A 21688-nucleotide genomic window follows, 5' to 3' on the forward strand; every position below is an offset into this window, starting at 1 on the left:
GTTCAGTAATCAGCGGTAAATCTCCATCACGTGCGGGCTTTCACATGGAGCAGGATTTACTACACAGAGCCGTTGTTCACTGACAAGCTGCGCAAAACCACGATCATATTTTGCGCATGTTTTGCGCAGCTTGTCAGTGAACAACGGCTCTGTGTAGTAAATCCTGCTCCATGTGAAAGCCCGCACGTGATGGAGATTTACCGCTGATTACTGAACCGGCTTTACTGACAAGATGCACGTTAAATATCACATGCGATTTATCGTGCAGCCCTACTAAATACTATTAATTGGTTAACTTTATATTAAAGAGCCAATTCATTCCCCTTTTTGCATTAGTTCTGTAATGTGGCAAATAAATATAAATATGAGAGTGTGCATAATAATAATAAAAAAATGGCAAAATGTTATTTAAAATAGTTTTAGATGAAGTCAAGTTACACCACAGGACGTAAACTTTTCCAAAATATTTTGTCAACTAGCTATTTTTTGGAGTCCTGCAGTAAACTTTTTGTAGTAACAAATGCAAATCTCTCTAGTTTTGCAGAAAAAAGATTTACCATCTCAACACGGCCACAGTCCTCCAGTTGTCAGTTCACCATTTTGACAGCCTGATTTCCATCTCGTCTCTTTGGTGTGTTTAGTGGGAGGCCAGTCGCTCTTGCACTGACCCATGCAGGGGGGCCGTAAAACAATCCACCAGTTAAACTTCAAACTCCATGAAAATCCTCCTCCCCCGATTTTGTCCACACACGCCGAAGCCGGTGATCTTTTGTTTTAACTAAACCTGAGAGGCCTTGCATAACCTCTGACAGAATCTGAAATATGTTGTCATTTTCAAAAGCTTTTATTTTGTATTCATTCTGCTCTTATCTATCGTTGTCAGCAGTTGTGTTTGTTGGAAATCTTTGCTGGAAACCATAATATTTTCCCTTCGGACTGGCCAGTGTTTCGCTAATTCTTGGGAACGTCTCATTCTCTAGTTACACAGAAGTGTGGTGTTAGTTTGCGGCCAGTCTCACTCTCACTGATATGCATGAGCTGGTTTTGTTTGTTCGTTGGCATGGAGACTTCGGCTGTACGACAACTGTCTGCTGTGGGATGTGCGATTTTATAATGTGAATTATAAAATTGTTATATAATATATTACATAATATTCATCTAAAGGTTCATTACATAAAGTAGCATGTTTTTTAATCTACCAAAATAATCAGAGCTAGTAACTCCCTATTCAATTTAAACACATTTTAGTTTTGTAATGTTTGTAATTTTAGTTTGTAATGTTTAATTTTGTCATTTTGTGCCCACACTTTCTATTACTTTTTACTGAAAAATGTAAGTGCAGAGCTCGGAACATTAACATGTTTTCATTTGTTGATAGTTACTAATAAATATCCTAAAAAAAAGCAGTGCTATTTTTCTTATTGTTTCTTGCTTGAAATAGCAACAAGGCATTTCTGCATTTTTAGAAGTCATGCCTGGTTCATAGTACTGTAAATCCATCTACTTAAAGCCTTATTTTTATGCTTGTTTGATAATACTGTCCACCATGAGCTTGGTAAACAGCGACATCAAACCCTGAAGTAGTCGCTCTCTTGGCACTATGTGTGCTCTGTGTTGCGGTGTGTTCTGCAAAGACTAAATATCCTCTTAAATAGGGGTTAGAGTTACTTTAGCTTCACCACCATAAGTATTTGTAATGGTTGATACAAGGCTTTACTATGGCAACGCATGAGTTTCATCAGCCTTTTTATTATAAAACATTATGGTGATTTTTTTTCATGATGCCTCTGGAGTGAAGATCTTATTGGAAAAGTTAAAGGTTACATAAACCATATTTCTTTCAATACGCAAGTCAGATGGTTAGTTCATGTTATTTTCTGTGGGTTGTGTCTTTCTCTCTGTATGGAGAAAAGCTTGACTTGTTTGCACTACAAAGCCTATCCAAATTTCCCAAGGGGATGTTCCACAGGGAGAGCAACACATGCTACATCCTGTTCATGTCACAGGGGCAAGAGGGCCCTCTCAACCCTTCAACACAAATGCGGTACTACTCTGGCATCTTCCACAGGCCTTGAGAGTGACGCCCCTGCCATTTCGCCAAGCTCCCGCAAATTAACGCAAGGCCCTGGTGTGCGGATTGTTCATGCATTCCTCCAGCATGACTCTGGCATGCACATTTAAACTGCTAGTTCTCTGTGCCTGTTGTAGCCATTCAAATGAAAACCCTTGGCTATGTTCAGAATTAAGTGCTGGCTTACTGCATACTGAGTATTATATATTGAATACAGGCCACTACTTTTTTTAAATGCCATTTAAACTGTATGCATTATGCAGTTAACATTTTATTCAATAGCACACTTCCTTGTAAATTTGTGATTTTATTTTTCAAAATGTGCAAACGTATTGAGTGTTTTCTTACATGAAAATGACCAAAGCCAGTACTGTGCACATGCAGCATACTTGCCGTACTTACAGGGCCTGTTTACACCTGGTCACTTCATGCGTTTTTTTTTATCAGATAGCTATCCGATCGTGAAAAGACCAGGTGTAAATGCCCTCCGAAACGCATTCGAGACGGATATAAATCCGATCGCTCAAACCGCTTCAGGAGGTGGTCTGGGCCGCATTCCAGACGAAACTGGACAAGTGTAAATGCATCTGGTTGTTGAAACCACATATGTAAATTTTACTCCTCCCAAAATGTTAAAATAATAAGCGTGTGAGAGCGTGTTATAGGCTATATGACATTATAGTCAGATATGACTGCGCTAATGCAACACGCATTGCCGCGGACGAGTAGCTGAGCATCTCTTCAGCAAGCCAACGCACAAACTGCCGCGAATGAAACTGAAAGTAATGTGGCCAAGTGTAAATGGAAACGTTTTAACAAATCAGATAGATATCCGATTAGCGAAAACGCATGAAATGACCAGGTGTAAAGCCTGGCTCACACTACAGGATTTTTAGCCTGATTTAGCCCCGATTTCCCCCTCCCGAGAATCGGAGCAAAAATCTTGTGGAGCCCCTCGATCGCTCCCGATGTTCGGCGCGGATTATCTGGTAATGTGATGCGTTCACAGATCGAATCTTGCACCTCCCGATCTGCTCGCACACAAATCGGACCCGCCCCGATCATATCAAACCTGTTTGATATTAAAGCCTGGCTCACACTACAGGATTTTTAGCCCGATTTAGCCCCGATTTAGCCCCGATTTCCCCCTCCCGAGAATCCCACCACGTAGACACGCCCCTGGTCACGAGGCGATCACGTGAGGTGCTTCGTCTGGCATGATAATCGTAATAATATCTTGTAGTGTGTGATGCGCCATGATGTTCAAATCTTGTAGTGTGTGCATGTTTAAGATTTGAGAGAAGATAATCTGCAAAGATTCTCCTTATGTGTGTGCTGCAACCAGATTTCATAATCGGTTAGGATTTTAAAACTCCTGTAGTGTGAGCCCAGCTTAATCAAGGTGTTCAGGATTACTAGAAACTTCCAGGCAGGTGTGTTTGAGCTAAACTCTGCAGGAAGTTTGCCCTTCAGGAGCAGGATTGGATACCCCTGCCATAAAGTCCTGTAGGAATGGTATGGTAGTGTGCTATTCTGAACATAGCCACTGAGTTGAGTGGCTCCTGCAGGTTCTGTGGAGGTAAAAATCGACAGAAATGGAAACAACCCATATTTGCCCTATGTTTCACACTTTAGGCGTTGACGTTAACTAGACGTGATGAATGAGACGCTGGCTAAATCGCCTTATCCTGTAATCCTATTGAAACCTATCACTTGCTTCCAGACGTCTATGCTTATCATAGCACAGATAGACCAGGAAGAACCTTTTGTTGTGGCTGTCTATATGCTATTTCCTTATTGTCTTTCGTGACCGAATCATTCAGGAAATGAATGTATTTAAGCTGTATTGATTTTCTCTGCCACTCTGGATAATATTTAGTTAAGAATTATAGAATTATAGAGAAGTGATAGAAAAAAACACTGCTTGCTTGACATTCCATAACAAATGTGCAAACCTGTTATTTTCAGTGATATTGATTGAATTCTGCAGCTGAATACAGTGTTTTATTTAGACTTTTGAAAGCCTATAGCTATTAGGTGAAGGGGACACAGGATTCTGAGAGGCCGGGCGGTGTTGACTCAGACTAAACAAACAGGTGTCTGGCCCTGGCTGCCGGCTGAGGCCAACTTGGCTCCTACTGGGGCCTAACAGAGGAAATTTAATTTCTCATGCCCCTTAGAGCATACAAGGACAAACCAGAGGTGAACTGATATGCAAGTTTATATTTGTTGATGTGAAATTTTGAGTGTAAGAGGGACTCAGAGAACCAAACTGAGATATACACTTGCTGTGTGTAGCAATGCACTAGCTGTACAGTTTTTCATTGTCTTGTTAATGTGCCAAGAGTGCATTTGTTAAAAAGAGGAGATATGTTGTCTTGGCACAGTTTTTTCATATGCTTTATTTTAGTTGTCTTTGTGGTCTTCATGCGTGTGGTGCTGCCATTATTCATATTCAACATGTGATTGTTGACTTTGGTTTGTTTTATCAGGCCTTTTTACATATAATCACATGGACCTGATCTCATCTCCCACTGTGACTTTGCTTTGCTGCAGCAAAGCAGTGACTCAGAACATTGCCCCCTCTCTTGGTTTGAACTTGATGACCCTTTGTTTGGGAATGCTGTCGTTTCCTCCGTGTCGACAAACGACAAAACCACATTTTCACTGCTGCTCATAAAACAAATGCCGACCATGATTCCAGCTTAGAACGACTGTGGTCTCTAAGCCAATGAACCTTGTGCTTCCCCATCAACATTCCCACTCAAATGTACATAATTTGTGCACCAACATTTTCTACTCTAAACTGTATTTGAGCTAGCTTTTACTGAGTAGTGTTTCCTTGCAGTTCCTCTTCTCTTATGGCAGCACTCAAATCCAAAAATACAAGATGTAATTATGATGTTTACAAAAATATAGCTTGCATAACTAAAGATGCTTGCTTTTTGAATTGTGATATATGAGCAAGAATAGTCGCCCATGTCTACCTCCATTCTGGTACCACAAAGATGTTTAGGAGCTATTGTGTGTAGGAGAGGTCTTGATCTATGTGTCTGGGTCTTGACAAGACTCACAGCACTGGGTCTGGACCTTCCATCATTTACCTTCAAGTTATTTGGTTTCATATGCACCTTTGATCTTGAAGTTACTAAGATCAAAGGTGCTTATGAAACCCAATAATTTGAAGGGTAAACACTGTCCTCCTTCAGATGTACACATTTCAAGACGAGCATAATTCCTCTTAACAGTCAAACTGGTTCTGGTTTGGGCCATGGCCTAATTGTTGACTCAAGCTTTGGACCAGAGTGGGAATCAAGACCAGACCCTGCAAGACCCAGACTGAGAGTCCCAAACCCTCTAAGCAGCAAGTTAAGAAGACCTTTAGTGATGTTTGTAAGGTTTTCATAACCTAAAGAATTTCTGCAGGGCATTTAATTGCATTTTAACACAGATCTAAACCCCATTTCCGAGATCTAGAGTTATGAGTCCAATAACCAGTCTTCCGTTTTAATCAATTTTAATAGAGAAAATACTTTATTGCAACATTTATTTGAAACACAGAGGAACTTTGCACAGTGGTTGAGTGTCAGTTGACTGTGGTCTTGTTGAGACCCTAAGCCAGGGGTGTCTAATCCTGCTCCTGGAGGTCCAATGTCCTGCAATATTTTAACTCCAACCAGCTCCAACTTTCTTGCCTGGCAGTTTCTAGAGAGTCTGAAGACCTTGATTAGCTAGTTCAGGTGTTTAATTAGGAATGGAGCTAAACTAAACAGGTTTGGACACTCCTGTCCTAAGCCAAGAACTAGGCCCATACCAATGCCACGTTTACATGGTCTTAAGAGGACTCAAGACCACAAGATCAAGACTTCAACTTTGCTTTGGATGCACTGAGCTGTTGTCATGTCTGGGTCTCATTCTTCCTCTCTCTCCTTATAGGGTTAGATCACCCCAAAATGAAAATTCTGTTATTAATTACTCACCCTCATGTCGTTCCAAACCCGTAAGACCTTCGTTCATCTTCGGAACACAAATTAAGATATTTTTGATGAAATGTGAGAGCTCTCAGACCCTGCATAGACAGCAACGCAACTGTAATATTCCCAGGTCCAGAAATGTAGTGAGGACATCGGTAAAACAGTCCATGTGACATCAGTGGCTCATCTTCAGTTTTGAGAAGCTACGGGAATACTTTTTGAACGCAAAGAAAACAAAAATAACAATTTATTTCACAGTTCTTCTCCCCACATGGTCTTAAGAGGACTCAAGACCACAAGATCAAGACTTCAACTTTGCTTTGGATGCACTGAGCTGTTGTCATGTCTGGGTCTCATTCTTCCTCTCTCTCCTTATAGGGTTAGATCACCCCAAAATGAAAATTCTGTTATTAATTACTCACCCTCATGTCGTTCCAAACCCGTAAGACCTTCGTTCATCTGCGGAACACAAATTAAGATATTTTTGATGAAATGTGAGAGCTCTCAGACCCTGCATAGACAGCAACGCAACTGTAATATTCCCAGGTCCAGAAATGTAGTGAGGACATCGGTAAAACAGTCCATGTGACATCAGTGGCTCAACTTTAATCGAGTTATGCCTTCCGCCATTTTGAAGAGTACCCAAGAGCATAATCAATGTAATCAGCGTCGTTTACGTTTGGGGGAGAAAGCGCGCGCATGAACGTAATCTGCGTAATCAGTGTTGTTTACGCTTAGGGGAAAGCGTGCGTATGCATTGATACTCTCTAAAATGGCTGAAGACGTAACTCGGGGGATAAGAATTGTTGAAAAAAAATTTATTTTTGTTTTCTTTGCGCTCAGAAAGTATTCCCGTAGCTTCACAAAACTGAAGTTGAGCCACTGATGTCACATGGACTGTTTTACCGATGTCCTTACTACGTTTCTGGACCTGGGATCATTACAGTTGCGTTGCTGTCTATGCAGGGTCTGAGAGCTCTCAGATTTGATCAAAAACATCTTAATTTGTGTTCTGAAGATCAACGAAGGTCTTACGGGTTTGGAACGACATGAGGGTGAGTAATTAATGACAATTTTAATTTTTGAGTGAACTATCCCTTTATGGTTTTCTGTCTCTTATCTACTTTGGTGATCAATAGTATGTGGCATCTTACCTTGGATTAAGGTACAACTTTTCTCATAGATCAGATTTGGCAAAAATATCGCTTTAGTAATGCTTCAACAGTTTGCACTTTGTGGTACCAAAGAAATATATTATGTTGGTTTTGGTGTCTACTTGCAAATTACTCCCTATTTTCTATATCTTTTTGATAGTTTTGGTGTAAGGGAAATTAATATCTGAGACCACCTTTTTACATATTTTTTTTTAAGTGTAGCGTTTAGTCTTGTGTGCATCTTGTGTGTTTAGTCTTGTGTGCATCTATTGTGTTAGATATAGTGAGTGGGCTTAGCTCAAGAGGATGAAATCAGTGGTTATAATTAGGACCAGCTGATTATCCCTGTACCCCATCCTGTTGAGCTTCAACAGTAGCCCTTTTATTCAGCTAAAAGAACAAGAGAACTGGCCTGAAGTAAGAGGCTGTGACCCCTCTCATAATGTCCAGCCCTGTCCCCACCCTGCCGCCCACCCCTGACTTGCTGTCAATATGTTGTCCTTGTTTTAGATTCCTACTTCCTGTCTGTTACCGCCTGTCTCGCATGTGTAGAATAGTGGGGCTTTTGTAGGGGTTTATGGGTTCTCAAAAAAGCCCTTGGTGCTTGAGTTTCAGGGGTGCCAGAACGCAGGGAAAGGCACACGAACTACAGCCTTCTCTCTAGCCTGTAGACATTAATCTGTTGAGGGTAACCACTGGCTTGCTGACTCTGCAGTGTGCTGGCTCAGTAGGTCCATCCAGGAGGCCTCATATCAAAGCTAATTTCAGGTTTTATGCATGCCCGACCACTTCATGTCAATCTTTGTAACAGCATGCCCCCTCCATGACTGCCATGTTCTCTGATCTGTCTGGTTGACGCTTAGCCAGGTTCTTAGCATCCGCAGTGCCATCTGGCTTAGGATGGGTCATCACCTCTCTCTCTCCACCGTAGATCTAGCTGATTAGTTGAGAAGTGGATCAGCTGGCTAAATGGTTGGTGTTGGAATTGGGGCAGGGGTACTTGGTGAATCAGCATGAGTGGAAAAAGCAGCAGGTGGGATGTCTGATCTCTTCCTGCAGAATAGGGAGGGGAAAGGTATTCTGGGAATTCCGCCGGCACAGGAGCCCTAGAGGGGTTCAAGTAAAGTAGCCTGGCATCGTATTAGCAGAATAGAAGAGATTAGTCAGTTGTCCAGTTTATAACACCTAAGCTCTCTTCCAAAACCTAGTAAGCCACCTCACTGTCTACTGTCTGCATACTGCATACTGACTGAGTTAACACTCACTTGTGTGTAGCACTTGCATGGTCTTCTCGTAAAGCGCAGAAGACATTTGACTAATACTCAGTTGATTCCAGACTGAGTTGCTAAGCTAATGACTCTTATTCGAGCACTAAAACAGAGACTATGCAAATATCGAGTGGCGTTTCAATCAATACTGAAGTTAGCATGTTGCTAAGCTACACTTGTGTGTAGCACTTGCATGGTCTCCTCGTAAAGCGCAGAAGACATTTGACTAATACTCAGTTGATTCCAGACTGAGTTGCTAAGCTAATGACTCTTATTCGAGCACTAAAACAGAGACTATGCAAATATCGAGTGGCGTTTCAATCAATACTGAAGTTAGCATGTTGCTAAGCTAATACCTAAATAATATGAACTATAGTTAAAAGAAATATTGAGCAATACTTTAAGTTTGATGGAACTGTTTTTGGTACTTCGCAGATATAAGTTAGATATGCTTATTCAACTTGTCCGCCATGTTGGATATTGAAGTCCATTCTGAGATTGCCTCAACAATTAAAGTTACATAAAGATGCTGTTATGTTGTAATCTTTAAAACTTCCTCAAAAACAGTACTCTTATTCTGTTAGTGGGTTTCAGTCAGATTTCTGCTTTTTAAAGAGAACTGAAATTCTGTGCTCTGTTCCAAAACCTAGTGAGCTTACAGAGACCATATTTTAAGGCATCATAGCCACATTTCCGACATGAAGGTTGTTCAACAAGGTAGGCAACTTTAATTGTGCTAGGATATGTCATTTTATTTCTGTTTTAGACAGCATTGCATGTATCCTTCACAAAAAATGTAGTCTCAGAACGCATTGTGATGAGCTCAACTTAATGCAAAATTGAATATAAGATGGTGGCTTAAACAGAAAAATGAAATATTAATTTCATTTAATACTAAAAAGTTTTGTGTAAAATTGACAATTTTACTTTGTATGACAGGAATTGTTATGCTAACAGTACCGCATTGTTACTTTAGCAACATATTAGCATAAAACTCCATTGAAATCTATTGCAGCTCAACTTTAGAAGGTTAGAAGGAACACACTTTAGTCACAAGCATGTAAGGCAGTGTGTGCTTGTAAATGTCTGTGTGTTGCGAGTGTGTGTATGTGTTGTTCCTGTGTGTTCAGGTTAGGAGTGGGGCCTCAGATAACCACAAGGACCTCCTAAAGGCTAATACCTCACCCGGGGCAGATAACGGAACAATAGCTGGGGGCGGTTTATCATCCTTAGTGAACAGAAGGCGGAGGTGGTGTTAACACTCCAATGTCACTTGTTTCCCAACCCTCTGTATTAGGGGCTGCTCCTAGCAATCACATTAAAAGAGATGGTTTGTCTTACTGTGTTGCCTAATGTTTTTTTCTTGAATCAGCTGAGATTTGGGTGTTGTCTGAATCTCTGTGGTAGTGGTTGAGTTTGCAGTGTGTTGTGGGTTAAGAGCTGTGGTTTTGCCTCTCATGCCTGGGTGAAGCGTTACACCCTCTTGCAGCTTGCAGGTGGGCAATGTGCAAGATTCCACCAAGTGGCATATTCTCTGGGCCTCTGTGTGGCCTCTGTTTCTACTAGAATATGTTTGTGTGGAGGAAAATGGATGGAATGAGGAAGAAACTCCTCTCTGATTTTCTTTATTGAAAATGATAACATCCTGTTATCATGTTCAACCCATTCTAACCGATACTTCTAATCATTGGTCTTTCTTGCAATTGCAGTAAATTCTCATCTGTTATTCAGCTAAATAACAAAACCATTGCAACATATAAATCCTCACAATTCCACAACATCGTGCAGTATACCACAAAAATTTTTTTTAAATTATTTTAATTTGCTAGGCATTAAAGACACATGTACGTGATCAGTGAACACCTCAGGCTATCTCTATTGTTGAGTCCTGAAAACAGATGCAAATAATGGATTTCCTGTTATTTATTAGCTGCAGTTAAATTTTTTACTGAAGGTTTTTAATGGAAGGACCCGGAAGGGGTGACCATTATGAATGTAGGCAAGCTAATGTGCTACTAATAGTTATTAGGGTCACAGTTTTGTCTGTTAAAAGCCCCAGCTGATTTGCGTCGTGCGGCCTGTTGCTCAGAGGCTAGTTTGTACTTGTACATGATCAGTGAAATGAAAAAAAATAAAAATAAAAATAAGAGTGAGCTGTAACTGAACATTCTGGATTTTCAGAAATGTCATGTTTCTAACTCTCTCACTTTTTCTTTTCCGCAGTGGCCAGTGCCATGAAACTGAATCCACAGCAAGCCCCATTATATGTAAGTATTGCATAATTTTTTTATGTTTATTTGTTTCATTCAGTTAGCATGCTAAGCATCTTTGAGAGGTTGTGTCTTTAATAAATTACTTCTAAAAAGATGTATGTGAAGTAGTCAACCTTGGTTTTTGGGCAACTAGTTGACCATCCTGACCTATCCCTAGTTGATGGAAACTTCTAATGAAATCTTGCGCCAAGGCCTGCTCAAATTCTTCATGTTAGGCTGAATCAGCGTGTTCTAGTCTTCGGTCAGGGGGAAAGGTGCTGGGTAATTATGTTTTTCTTTTGTTTGGTGCTGACCCTTTTAATTAGACTTGCTTAAAGGGGTCATATGATGTGATTTAAATTTTTCCTTCCTCTTTGAAGTGTTACAAGCGCTTTGTGCATAAAGAACATCTGTAAAGTTGCAAAGACTAAAGTCTCAAATCCAAAGAGATATTCTATATAAAAGTTAAGAGGCAACCACGCCTACCTAAAATGGCTCATTCTAACACGCCCCCACATGTCTACGTCACGATGTGGGAAGATTTGCATAACGCCGCCCAAATGTTCACGCAAAGAAAGAAGGCATAACTTTTATTCTCACTGTAGTATTGTTGACGCTGCAGCCATGTCAAAAATCGACGCGTTTCAGAAAGGCGGGGCATAGAGGAGAAACAATAATGTACAGTATGTGGAAAATAATGTGTTTTTTTAACCTTAAACCGCATGAACACATTTCATTACACCAAATACACAAAATAATGTTCTTTTTAGCAACATCATATGACCCCTTTGAGGCATAAGAAGCCCACATGTCAGCAGGATGTCTAACTGAAGACACCACAGTACTTTCAAATCAACGGTGAGGACCGGAACAGTTCTAAATAAACCGCACTACTTGAACAAATCAGGCCATGTAGCTTACTCTGGTTTTTGTGCGTCCATGGTAATGTCAACATTCTGCCATGGATGTGACTTTGTTGACTGGTGATCTTGTTCAGTGATGCAATTAAACAGACACACAGGGTATAAAATTTAGTTTCTGGCATACCTGCTAATTCTTCTATAAATATTTATGAATTGCCATATTTTTTAAAATTTTGTTTGAACTGACATAAGTTCCAGTCAAGTGATGATTTTTATTAACAAGCCTTTATTTTTCTCATTTGGTGACTGATGAGTGTAAATTTTTAACCCTGCCTGCAGACCTCGGTAACACTTTAGCATAGGGACCAATTCTCACTATTAACTAGTTGCTTATTAGCATGCATATTATTAACATATTGGCTGTTTATTAGTGCTTATAAAGCACATATTCTGAATGACCATATTCTACATCCCTAATCCTACCCAATAGCTAAATTTGAAAGAATTGGACCTTAAAATAAAGTGTTGCCCAGACCCCATGAAGAGGACCATCTTAATTTTTTCTACCAGAAAAAGATGATATAAAATATGTAATTTGAGGTATAATGGTACAGTTATACGTCCTTTGTCATGAACTATGAAGCATGTCACAGATGCTGCTATGATTCATCATAAATGAAGCACACAGCTGTGGCTCAGTGCATTTGCTGTGTTCGTGTGTATTAGCATGTGTGTGGTTAAAGCTGCACGTGTGGTTTTTCCATGTTTAGCAGTTGCAGGTGGCTGGCTTGATGAGGCATTGTACTGTTTATTCTCAGGATGTCTTGATGAACTCACAGAAGTCACAAATGTCCTCAGTTTCTTTTCATATTTTAATGTACATTTTAAGCTTGGAAATGATGTCAAATTGAAAAAGTGTATATTGTAAAGCGGATATCATACTCCTAACAAGACTCGACACATTTGAATTTCACCCCTCATGAACTCTAGAAATTCTAATCGCAGCATCTGTTGTAGTTCTTTTGGTGCTAACTAGCATGTACAGTGGTTTGCTCTGGTTGAAGCGCTACTTTTTAGCTAGCCTCATTTTGTAGTAAGTTTCTAAGTTTTGGCTACATGACATCTACAAAAAACAAAACAAAAGATAGATTCATTTTCAACTTCATTTTTATTGGTAAGTTTCTACATTTTAGCTAAATGGCAGCTACAGAAACAAACAAAAGCTAGATACATTTTTGTAGTTTTTTTGGGGTAATTTTCTAAGTTTTAGCTACATGACAGTGGCAAAAACAAACAAAAGCTAGATTAATTTTCTAGTTCAGTTTTAGGTTTCTAAATTTTAGCTACATGACAGCTGCAAAAACAAACATAAGCTAGATTCATTTCAAGTTCAATTTCAGAAGTCAGAAAAACAAAACTGGAGAGCCAAACACAGAGGTTGCCGTCTGCGGCGCCATCTTGTACCATCTTTAGTTTTTAAGTTTTAACTACATGATGGCTACAAAAACAAACAAAAGCTATCCTCATTTTATAGCAGTTTTTTTTCAGAAATGCTCTGTTTTTAATAATGGTGGCTTGAGGAAGGTCAGAACTTTTGGATTATGACTTAGCAGGTGTAGAGACTCAGTACTTTCATGGTTGTTGTAGAAGCTAATATGAAGGAGCGCCCTCTGTTCAACACATGACGCGGGCTAATTTGCTCTCCTAATTATAAACAGAGGAATGGCGGTTTTGGGTTTCTGAAGAAGCAAAGACATGTCATGGAAACGTAAGCTGCACTTTGAAGTTTGCTTTTGCACTGAGCCTTGGTCTAAACTTGTTCTGCTAAATTTGAGCTAAATGCAAGTAGCTAAAAGATGCACAGTGGTCTCTCACTCCCACAGTTCTCTCAGACGAGGCAGCTTACCGAGTGTTGTTTTAAGCACAGGGCAAAAAGGCCAGGCACTCCTCCTTTGGCACATTGACTTGCGAGATCCTGAAATAGACCAACGAACAACCAAAGTATCAACAGTACTTCGAGAACCCCCATGAGCCCGCTTCAGGTGCCAAAAATGCTTCCTGAAAAGATGGATCCTATATTCAGCTAAGCCAAAAGATTCTGAGGACGATAAATTGGATTCTGGGTATTTTAGATCTTTTGCTTAGAAAATCTACCAAGGATTAACACACATCGGCCTTAAAATATCTCCAGGCCTGTATGCAGCATTGATGATTTGATGGATTGAAAAATCAACCTTGAATCCTGAAAACCAAAATCCTGTTTGTTTATAAAACAAAGTGACCCAATAAACACAAAGACCGGTATCAATGAATCTGAATCCCCATGTCTTATGGACACAGTTGACACCACAGTTGACACCAGTCACCAGGGTGGTCTTTGTTTCATTTGTTTATGGCATAAACAAATTTGTTATGCCCGGGCCTTTGGCACTTTTCCTGGTCCGGGCACCTGCTATCCATATTGGGCCGCTGTAGTCTAAAAGTGGCCCATGACTGACTTGTGCATGTTAGCAGTAAAAATAAAATATATTTACAACCAAAGAATGTTTCTGGCTTCTAATATAAAGATAGCTTCCATCAGTAACACATTTCTAGAGGCCTATGTATGCGTCATCAATAAAGTGTGGGCTTGGTTAGCCTTGGGACGTAGCAGTCAGATTCCTAAACTTTATGCATGTCGCTTAGATCAAAGGGTCACCATAACTGCTTCTCATGCAAGTTGGTCATATGACCTGGCCATAAAAAGCCCTTCCCACACCCAGGGATTCAACCGACTAGGAAACAAACTTTCTTGTGATGTAATTTGTGGCCTTAATTTCTAGCCTTGCTTTTACACCTTCACCTGCTTCTGTAGTTGTCACCGTAGCATCAAGAATAGGACATTGGGTGTGTGTTAACAAGTGCAGAATGTTGGTAATTTAAGTTTAGAGCCTAAGGTTATTTTTGTTGGCAATATTTTTGTTCGTCGTAGTTTGTCTTTCACTTTAAAAAGGATAGTTTACCCAAAAATTTAAATTCAAATTTTAAATTTAAAGACCTTTCTTCATCTTCGGAACACAAATGATTTTTGATTAAAAAATAAATAAAAAAATCTTTGCACTGTGCATGGTCAGAAAGCTCTCGGATTTGATCAAAAATATCTTAATTTGTGTTCCAAAGATGAACGAAAGACTTATGGGCTTCGAATGACATGAGGGTAAGTAATTAATGACAGAATTTTCATTTTTGGGTGAACTATTCCTTTAACAACTCAAGTGTTTTTTTTTTAATTTATATTTTATTTAATTATTAAAATTTGTATTAATTGTTAAAATAATAAAAACAGTAAAAAATAGTAGCAGTAGATAATAATAATAACATTAACCCCAGGATATTTATTTATTTATTTATTTTGAAACAACAACAGCAACAACAATAATAATAATAATAAAAACCTCAGAATATTAAATTATGGGTTTTTATTTGTATTTTTTACTTGTCGTAGTAATAATAATAATAATAATAATAATAATGACCCCAGTGAATGAAATTGAATTAGTTGTTTATTTTTTGTTTTATTTTTTTGTTTATTATTTTATTTATAGGTATTTGTCAAAAGAATAATAAAAACAGCAAGAGTAATAAAACCAGAATATTAAACTAAATTAGTTTTACTTTCTGTTAATAAAATAACAATAATAATAATAATTATTATTAATATTATTTATATTATAATTAACTGTTAACTATTATTATTATTGTTGTTGCTTTTGTTGCATGAAATCCTATTTAAATAATTAATATTATTATTTTAGTACTTTAATAAAGCATTCAAACTTTAATTTACGGAATAAATTAATGTTAAATAATAAAATTGGTCCACTGTTGAATGCCAGCACATCAGAATTTAATATTACTGTGTACCTTAACTATAGAAATATCAGCTGAGATTTTTCTCCAGACCTTGAGTGCACAGGAGTTAATCTCACTATGAGGATTCAGTCTTGTCTCCGAATCACTCCGCGGCTGTGATCATCGTCAGCCAAAAAAAGCAGCTGACTGGCATTTGGCAAGGGCACCATGTGGCTTTTGCAGCCTGGCCAATGAAAACATCTCTCGCTAGGTTGTCCCACTGCTTGCGTCACACTCTGAAGGCCCTGTGTGTCAGACAAAACTTTGTGGCCTAGCATTGTAGCTAGGTAAATGCAGTGTGGGAATGCTAGCTTCTTACTTTGGTTTTAGATAGTATAAACATTCCTTCTGCTTAGACAGCCCTGTCAAACTTATGTCAAGCCACTCTTTCTCGTTTATTTTTTTTTATCTTATGGTACTTCCTTCTCTCTCACTCTCACTAATAGTCTCATTCTCATTCACAAGCATCCTATAAATAAGTGATGATATCTAAGACGGAGGGTAGACTTTGTTCTTGTCACGCCTGGCGATTTGTTGCTGGTGTCAAGTGTCAGGTGACAGTATTATAAATTGCTTGTACAGACAAACTGGGAGTTATATTCTAGGCTTGTTTGATTGTTGCTACTTGGTGTGAGGCTACACATATCTATATCTATCCTTTTTGAATGTAACATCAAATAGTATAATTTATGTTATTTGTAAATAAACATTTTGGTGAAAACTATAATTTAATTAAATAGAAAGGCTCTTAGAAATTGTTTATTATTTATTTTTACATTTATTTTTGTGTTTATTTGTTTTTGTTTTGTATGTTTTTTGTTGTTGTGGTTTGTTGTTTTGTTTTTGGTGTTTGTTTGTTTTGCTTTGCTTTGTCTGTTCACCTTCCAGCCAAAAACAGGACTTAATAACATATCCACAATTCTTTCAAAATATATATTATAGTAGTTGTCAATACCATAAATTAGAAGTGACATTTAAAGTATGTGAAGAGTAAAAAGCTGTCACACACATACACACCCACCCTCGACACATGTTGAACCTTTATGACAGTAAAGCTATAATTATGAGGGTGGGGAAAAGCTGATGACTGTTTTTTTTTTTCTTTCAGCATTTGTTGATATGTATATAGGCTTCCGTTCTGTCGCTGCTTTCTTTGTAATGAAATGTGTCTCTCTTAATGGACCGGTGTTGCCTCCCTGTTGTTTGAGGATCCTATAATGATGATTTATAGGAGTTAATGCTTTGCGTTGTGTAATTTTCTGCACCCACAGGCGATTAAACACTTTATCAGTACTTCTTTTAGTCTTTCGAGAGAACACGAGAAGGACTTCTTAGTCCTTGATTGTCTCACTTCCACCATAATTTAAAATGCAAATGGATTAGTTTTCAGCCTAATAGTGACAGATATTAAATATTTAAGCAGTAATTCTTTAAATGCTTTATATGATCTATTTTCTCTCTCTTGCTCAGGGTGAGTGTCTGTTGACTGTCCAGCTCTGTGAGGAAGAGTGTGTCGAGGATGAGGAGGATGTAGAGTTTTACCTGCTATTCGCCGGCTCCACCCAGAGGCACGTTTCCAGCACTTTGAAAGTCAGCCATGTCACGCTGCAAGCCGTGTGCCCAGGTCAGTATTTAAAACCCCAACGGTCACACAACACATTCCGCGTACAGTATTTTATCAGTGCTTGATAACTGTTAGCTTCTTCCTGGAACCAGACGCTCATTACCTGCGGAGATCGACTCATTTACATTCCAGTCATGCCGGACCTGGTCCAGGCATTGCTTGGCACGTTGTCGCTTTGCCCAATTATTCACCCGCAAAATTGTCCCGGTTACCACAGGGTATTACTGCACTGAGCACATGCTTGAGCTGATTCAGATGTTCCAGTGCAGTTTCTAAAGATTCATGGACAAGGAGTAGCTATTAATGAACAGACACATTCTTGCTTAATGTAGTTATATGTTGAAAGAGGTGGAAGAAAATATAACCAGTGTCTACAAACAAATGGACATTTTTTTTTATTGGTGCAAAAATAGACTTGTCTGGGGATAGTGAGGGAGGGTTTGTTTTTCTGTTTCTGTTTGTCCTGCATAATATTTATTTATTTATTTATTTAGTTAGTTAGTAATTAGTCATTTAGTCATTTGTTCTTTTATTTATGTTTTTATATTTATTTATTTATTTATTAAAATACATGACTTGCTGAACAGAACTTTAATAATTGGCTTAAGTATAGAAAAAGAGTAATATTTATAGTTTTGACCACATATTGTCCGAGGGCTAGTGGAGGAAGGTTTATAAAGGTTATTTAGTTTGTTTGATATTTTATTTTATTATTTTATTTTATTTTATTTTATTTTACTGATATATGTATATACTAACCCATGGTTAGTAGGAGTTTTCCTTTTCTTTTCTTTTCTTTTATTATGGTTTTATTTATTTATTTTTTTTCCAAGGGATTGTAGGGGAGGGTTTTTATTTGTCTTTTTGTTTTTGTTTGCTTCATTTATTAGTTAGTTTGATTGTTTTATTTATTTTTCATGTTTTTGTTTGTTTGTATATTTTATTCAATTTTCAAAAAAGAAAGGAATGACCTAAGCAATTTTAATTTTAATAATTTTCATTTAATTTCATTTTATTTGACCGAGGGTAGTAGGGGAGGTTTTCTTTTTCTGTTTTTGTTTGTCTTTTTGTTTCTGTTTGCTTCATTTATTTGTTTGTTTGATTGGTTTATTTATGTTTCATGTTTTTGTTTGTTTATATATTTTATTTAATTTTCAAAAAACAAGAATGGAGGGGCCTAAGCAATATGTAAGAACTAGTAAGCATTTACATAGCGACAACCTAGAACATCCTACCAGCCACTTAGTGATGCCCTAGCAACCAACTAGAACACCCTGAGCAACCGTCCATTAACAGGCACAATCCATTACTGTAATGAACTGAAGATTTATCTTGTAACCCATCATTATATTGAGACATTTTTTCTTTTCATGGAACTGGTAGCATTGCGATCTTATCTTGTTTTACAAAGAAATAAAAACGAAAACACAATTTAGCCAGTATTCAGAGTCAAAAAAGAAATACATTTCAACTGTAGCCCCCGAGCACTTCCACAGAGGATCACAGTAGATACAGTGTTATGGAATCCAGCGCAGACGTTTGGCACCGGTTTTGTAATCACTACTCTTGCTGAGCACTTGAAAGCTTTTCAGCAATGCATTAAGAGTGCATGAAGAATGGCCCTACTATCGTCCTCCTCAGGTGCGCCGCTGTCAGCCCGCAAGGGTACACTTTCAACCCTCTGTCTCTCTGCTGGAGGTCCATACTTTTGGTTAATTCCAAATGTTTGGCTGCTAAGAGGCCTTTATCGGCAAAAATGGCTCAAATGCTTTGAACCCAGACGGATGTCCCACTGAGATGTTTTGGTCAAACAAATGTGCTGCTGGTGAGTGTGGACGTGTGGATCTACACATTGGGGGTTTTTCTGCATTGACAGAAAAGGTGCTCACTAACCAACTCTGTCCTTGTGACACTTGTTGTTGCAGTGACATCTCATAACTGTAGTGAAACAGCACAGGCTTCCTGGTATAGCCCTCATGGTAAAGTTCTAATTGTTTATGAATGTTGTTTTTATAGTATGTCGTCTCTGTCTCCGGCTGTTTCCCTCTTGGAAATGGAAATGAGTAGTGTTAATGCAGGAACATTTCTCAGTAATTATATCCCTCTCCGCTCAATCATAGGCACTTAGTCTCCTTTTTGTCTGTTGATGTGTAGCTGCCAAATTATTAAGCAAGATCTTTTCTTTTTTTAAATCAGTTTAAAGATGATTTAAAGGAGACCTCCCTGTTTGATACGAGATAAATAGCTAGTTAGTTTAGTCATAATTGATTTATAGTTGACAACGTTGTGGAAATGTTAGTGGGTGGTATAAATATTTTTCATTGTCTGCAAGCTGCACCAAAATATTTTGACTTTACATTTTAAAAGAGCTTCATACTCAGAATTGTGATCTAGCAGTGTACATTGAGCTGTGGTTCTCATGCTAGCAAAACAAGTTGAAATTCAACTCTCAGTGTTCCCTGATTCTCCAATCATACATACATACATGCATGCATAAAGTTAAATACAAAAATTTTGTTGCCATCTATTTAGTGCCAAGGAATATACCAAGCTTTGTATTTATTTATTTACTTATTTATAAATAAATAAATAAATTTGTTGCTATCTATTTGGTCCCAAGGAATATACCAAGCTTTATTTATTTACATTTGTATTTATTAGTTTATCTTGTGGACATCAGCAAAATCACTTGCATTTAAATTATTTATTTATTCATTTATTTATTTTCGTTTTTATCTTATTATTTACAAATAAATAAATACATTGTTTGTGTTGCTATCTATTTAGTGCCAAGGAATATACCAAGCTTTATTTATTTATTTACATTTGTAATTATTAATTTATCTTGTGGACATCAGCAAAATCACTTGCATTTAAATTATTTATTTATTCATTTATTTATTTTCGTTTTTATCTTATTATTTACAAATAAATAAATAAATTGTTTGTGTTGCTATCTATTTAGTGCCAAGGAATATACCAAGCTTTATTTATTTATTTACATTTGTAATTATTAATTTATCTTGTGGACATCAGCAAAATCACTTGCATTTAAATTATTTATTTATTCATTTATTTATTTTCGTTTTTATCTTATTATTTACAAATAAATAAATACATTGTTTGTGTTGCTATCTATTTAGTGCCAAGGAATATACCAAGCTTTATTTATTTATTGCATTTATAAAAAAAAATGTATCTGATTATTTATGATAATTATTTTTCAATTTTTTTATTATATATATTTATTATTTAATTTATCATTTATATTTCCATTTATTCATTTATACATTTTTTATTTTGTATTTATTAGTTTGTTATCTTGTGGACATCAGCAAAATCGCAAATGCATGACAAAATATAATATCTTTCTGTCCAATGTTTGTTTTTTGTCTCATAACAGCTCATGATCGCAGTGAAACTGTGCGGGTCATGCTGTGCCAGGCCCGGCCCGGAGGCTCAGTGGAACCTGTGGCTGAGGAATGCTTCCAGTTCGTGCAGGACCTTGCCCTGGACATGGCCCAGTTCCTGGTGAATGCGGCTGGGAAGACCGAGGGAGCGTTACTTCTGGACGAGTGTCAAATCCCCCTGAAGGAGTGTGAGAGGTTGGATGATACTCTGGCTCTTGCTCTTAGACATCTGCCTCTACCGGCAGGCTGGAGCGTCCTAGGCATAGACTTGGGCACGGGCACTTGCACAGGCTTGGGAATTGGTGAGTAGGCTCTGTTTTTGAGGTTTTCAAAGTAGACTGTTAGACTAAAACATGGATGTCCAAACCTGCTCCTGGAGGGCCAATGTCCTGCAGAGTTTAGCTGCGACACTTGCCTTGGTTCAGGTGTGTTTAATTAGGGTTGGAGCTAAACTGTGTAGGACAGTGGCCCTCCAGGAGCAGGTTTGTATACCTTGGGACTAAAACAAAAAATATAGTGGGCTGTAGACAGCATCCTGTTATGAAAAGTATTTTGGGGATTGTTTTGGAAAAAAATATAAAGCTTTAGCATGAAAGACTCTCAATGTATTCTATAGAGTCAGACATTAGCATGTTGCTAAGCTAAAAACATACTTAAAGTTCATTTCTATCAGTGCTTTTGAGCACTGTATGCAATACAAGTTCATTTATAATTAACAATTTTCTCAACTCTATCGCCATCCTGGTTTAATTTTCTCACCAAGCTCGTATCATTGCATTCTGGGACTTTTCTCCACAAAGGCTTTTTGCCTTAAAATTTGGCAAAAGAATGTGTTTTAGAAGCCAGCACAATTATGCTGGTGTCGCTTTGAACTTGTCTTGTAAATGATTACTTATTATGCCTTGAGCTGCTTTTGCAACCAGTGAGAGCTTGGAAAATAAACTTTATTTTTTGTTTCATCAAGGAGGCAGCTAGTTGAAAGAATACATTTTTCCTTTACATAATTTGCGTGTTTTGTAAGTAGGGATGGAACGATTACCGGTTTCACGATAAATCACGATAAAATTCCCTGACGGTTAGTATTATCGTTTAAAATTTAATTATCATCAAAACCGTATTTGATTATCGTGCTTTTGAAAACTCGCGGTAAATCCTGTCCAGCCAGCATCAGTCTGACGCAG

The 21688-nt window shown here is 37.9% G+C and overlaps 1 protein-coding gene across 1 annotated transcript in view; it reads left to right on the top strand.

The window, feature by feature from the left end:
* Window positions 1–21688, top strand: part of LOC107714005 (A-kinase anchor protein 13-like) — a 71195-nt gene that overhangs the window by 16709 nt on the left and 32798 nt on the right. The window contains exons 2-4 of the mRNA XM_016519694.1: window positions 10691–10734; window positions 16944–17097; window positions 20501–20809. Of these exons, the coding sequence (XP_016375180.1) occupies window positions 10702–10734; window positions 16944–17097; window positions 20501–20809 (496 nt within the window). The 5' untranslated portion in view covers window positions 10691–10701. The remainder of the gene's footprint in view (window positions 1–10690; window positions 10735–16943; window positions 17098–20500; window positions 20810–21688) is intronic.

Source organism: Sinocyclocheilus rhinocerous, unplaced genomic scaffold (genome assembly GCF_001515625.1).
Source record: "Sinocyclocheilus rhinocerous isolate Xijiao unplaced genomic scaffold, SAMN03320098_v1.1 scaffold568, whole genome shotgun sequence".
NCBI lineage: Eukaryota > Metazoa > Chordata > Actinopteri > Cypriniformes > Cyprinidae > Sinocyclocheilus > Sinocyclocheilus rhinocerous.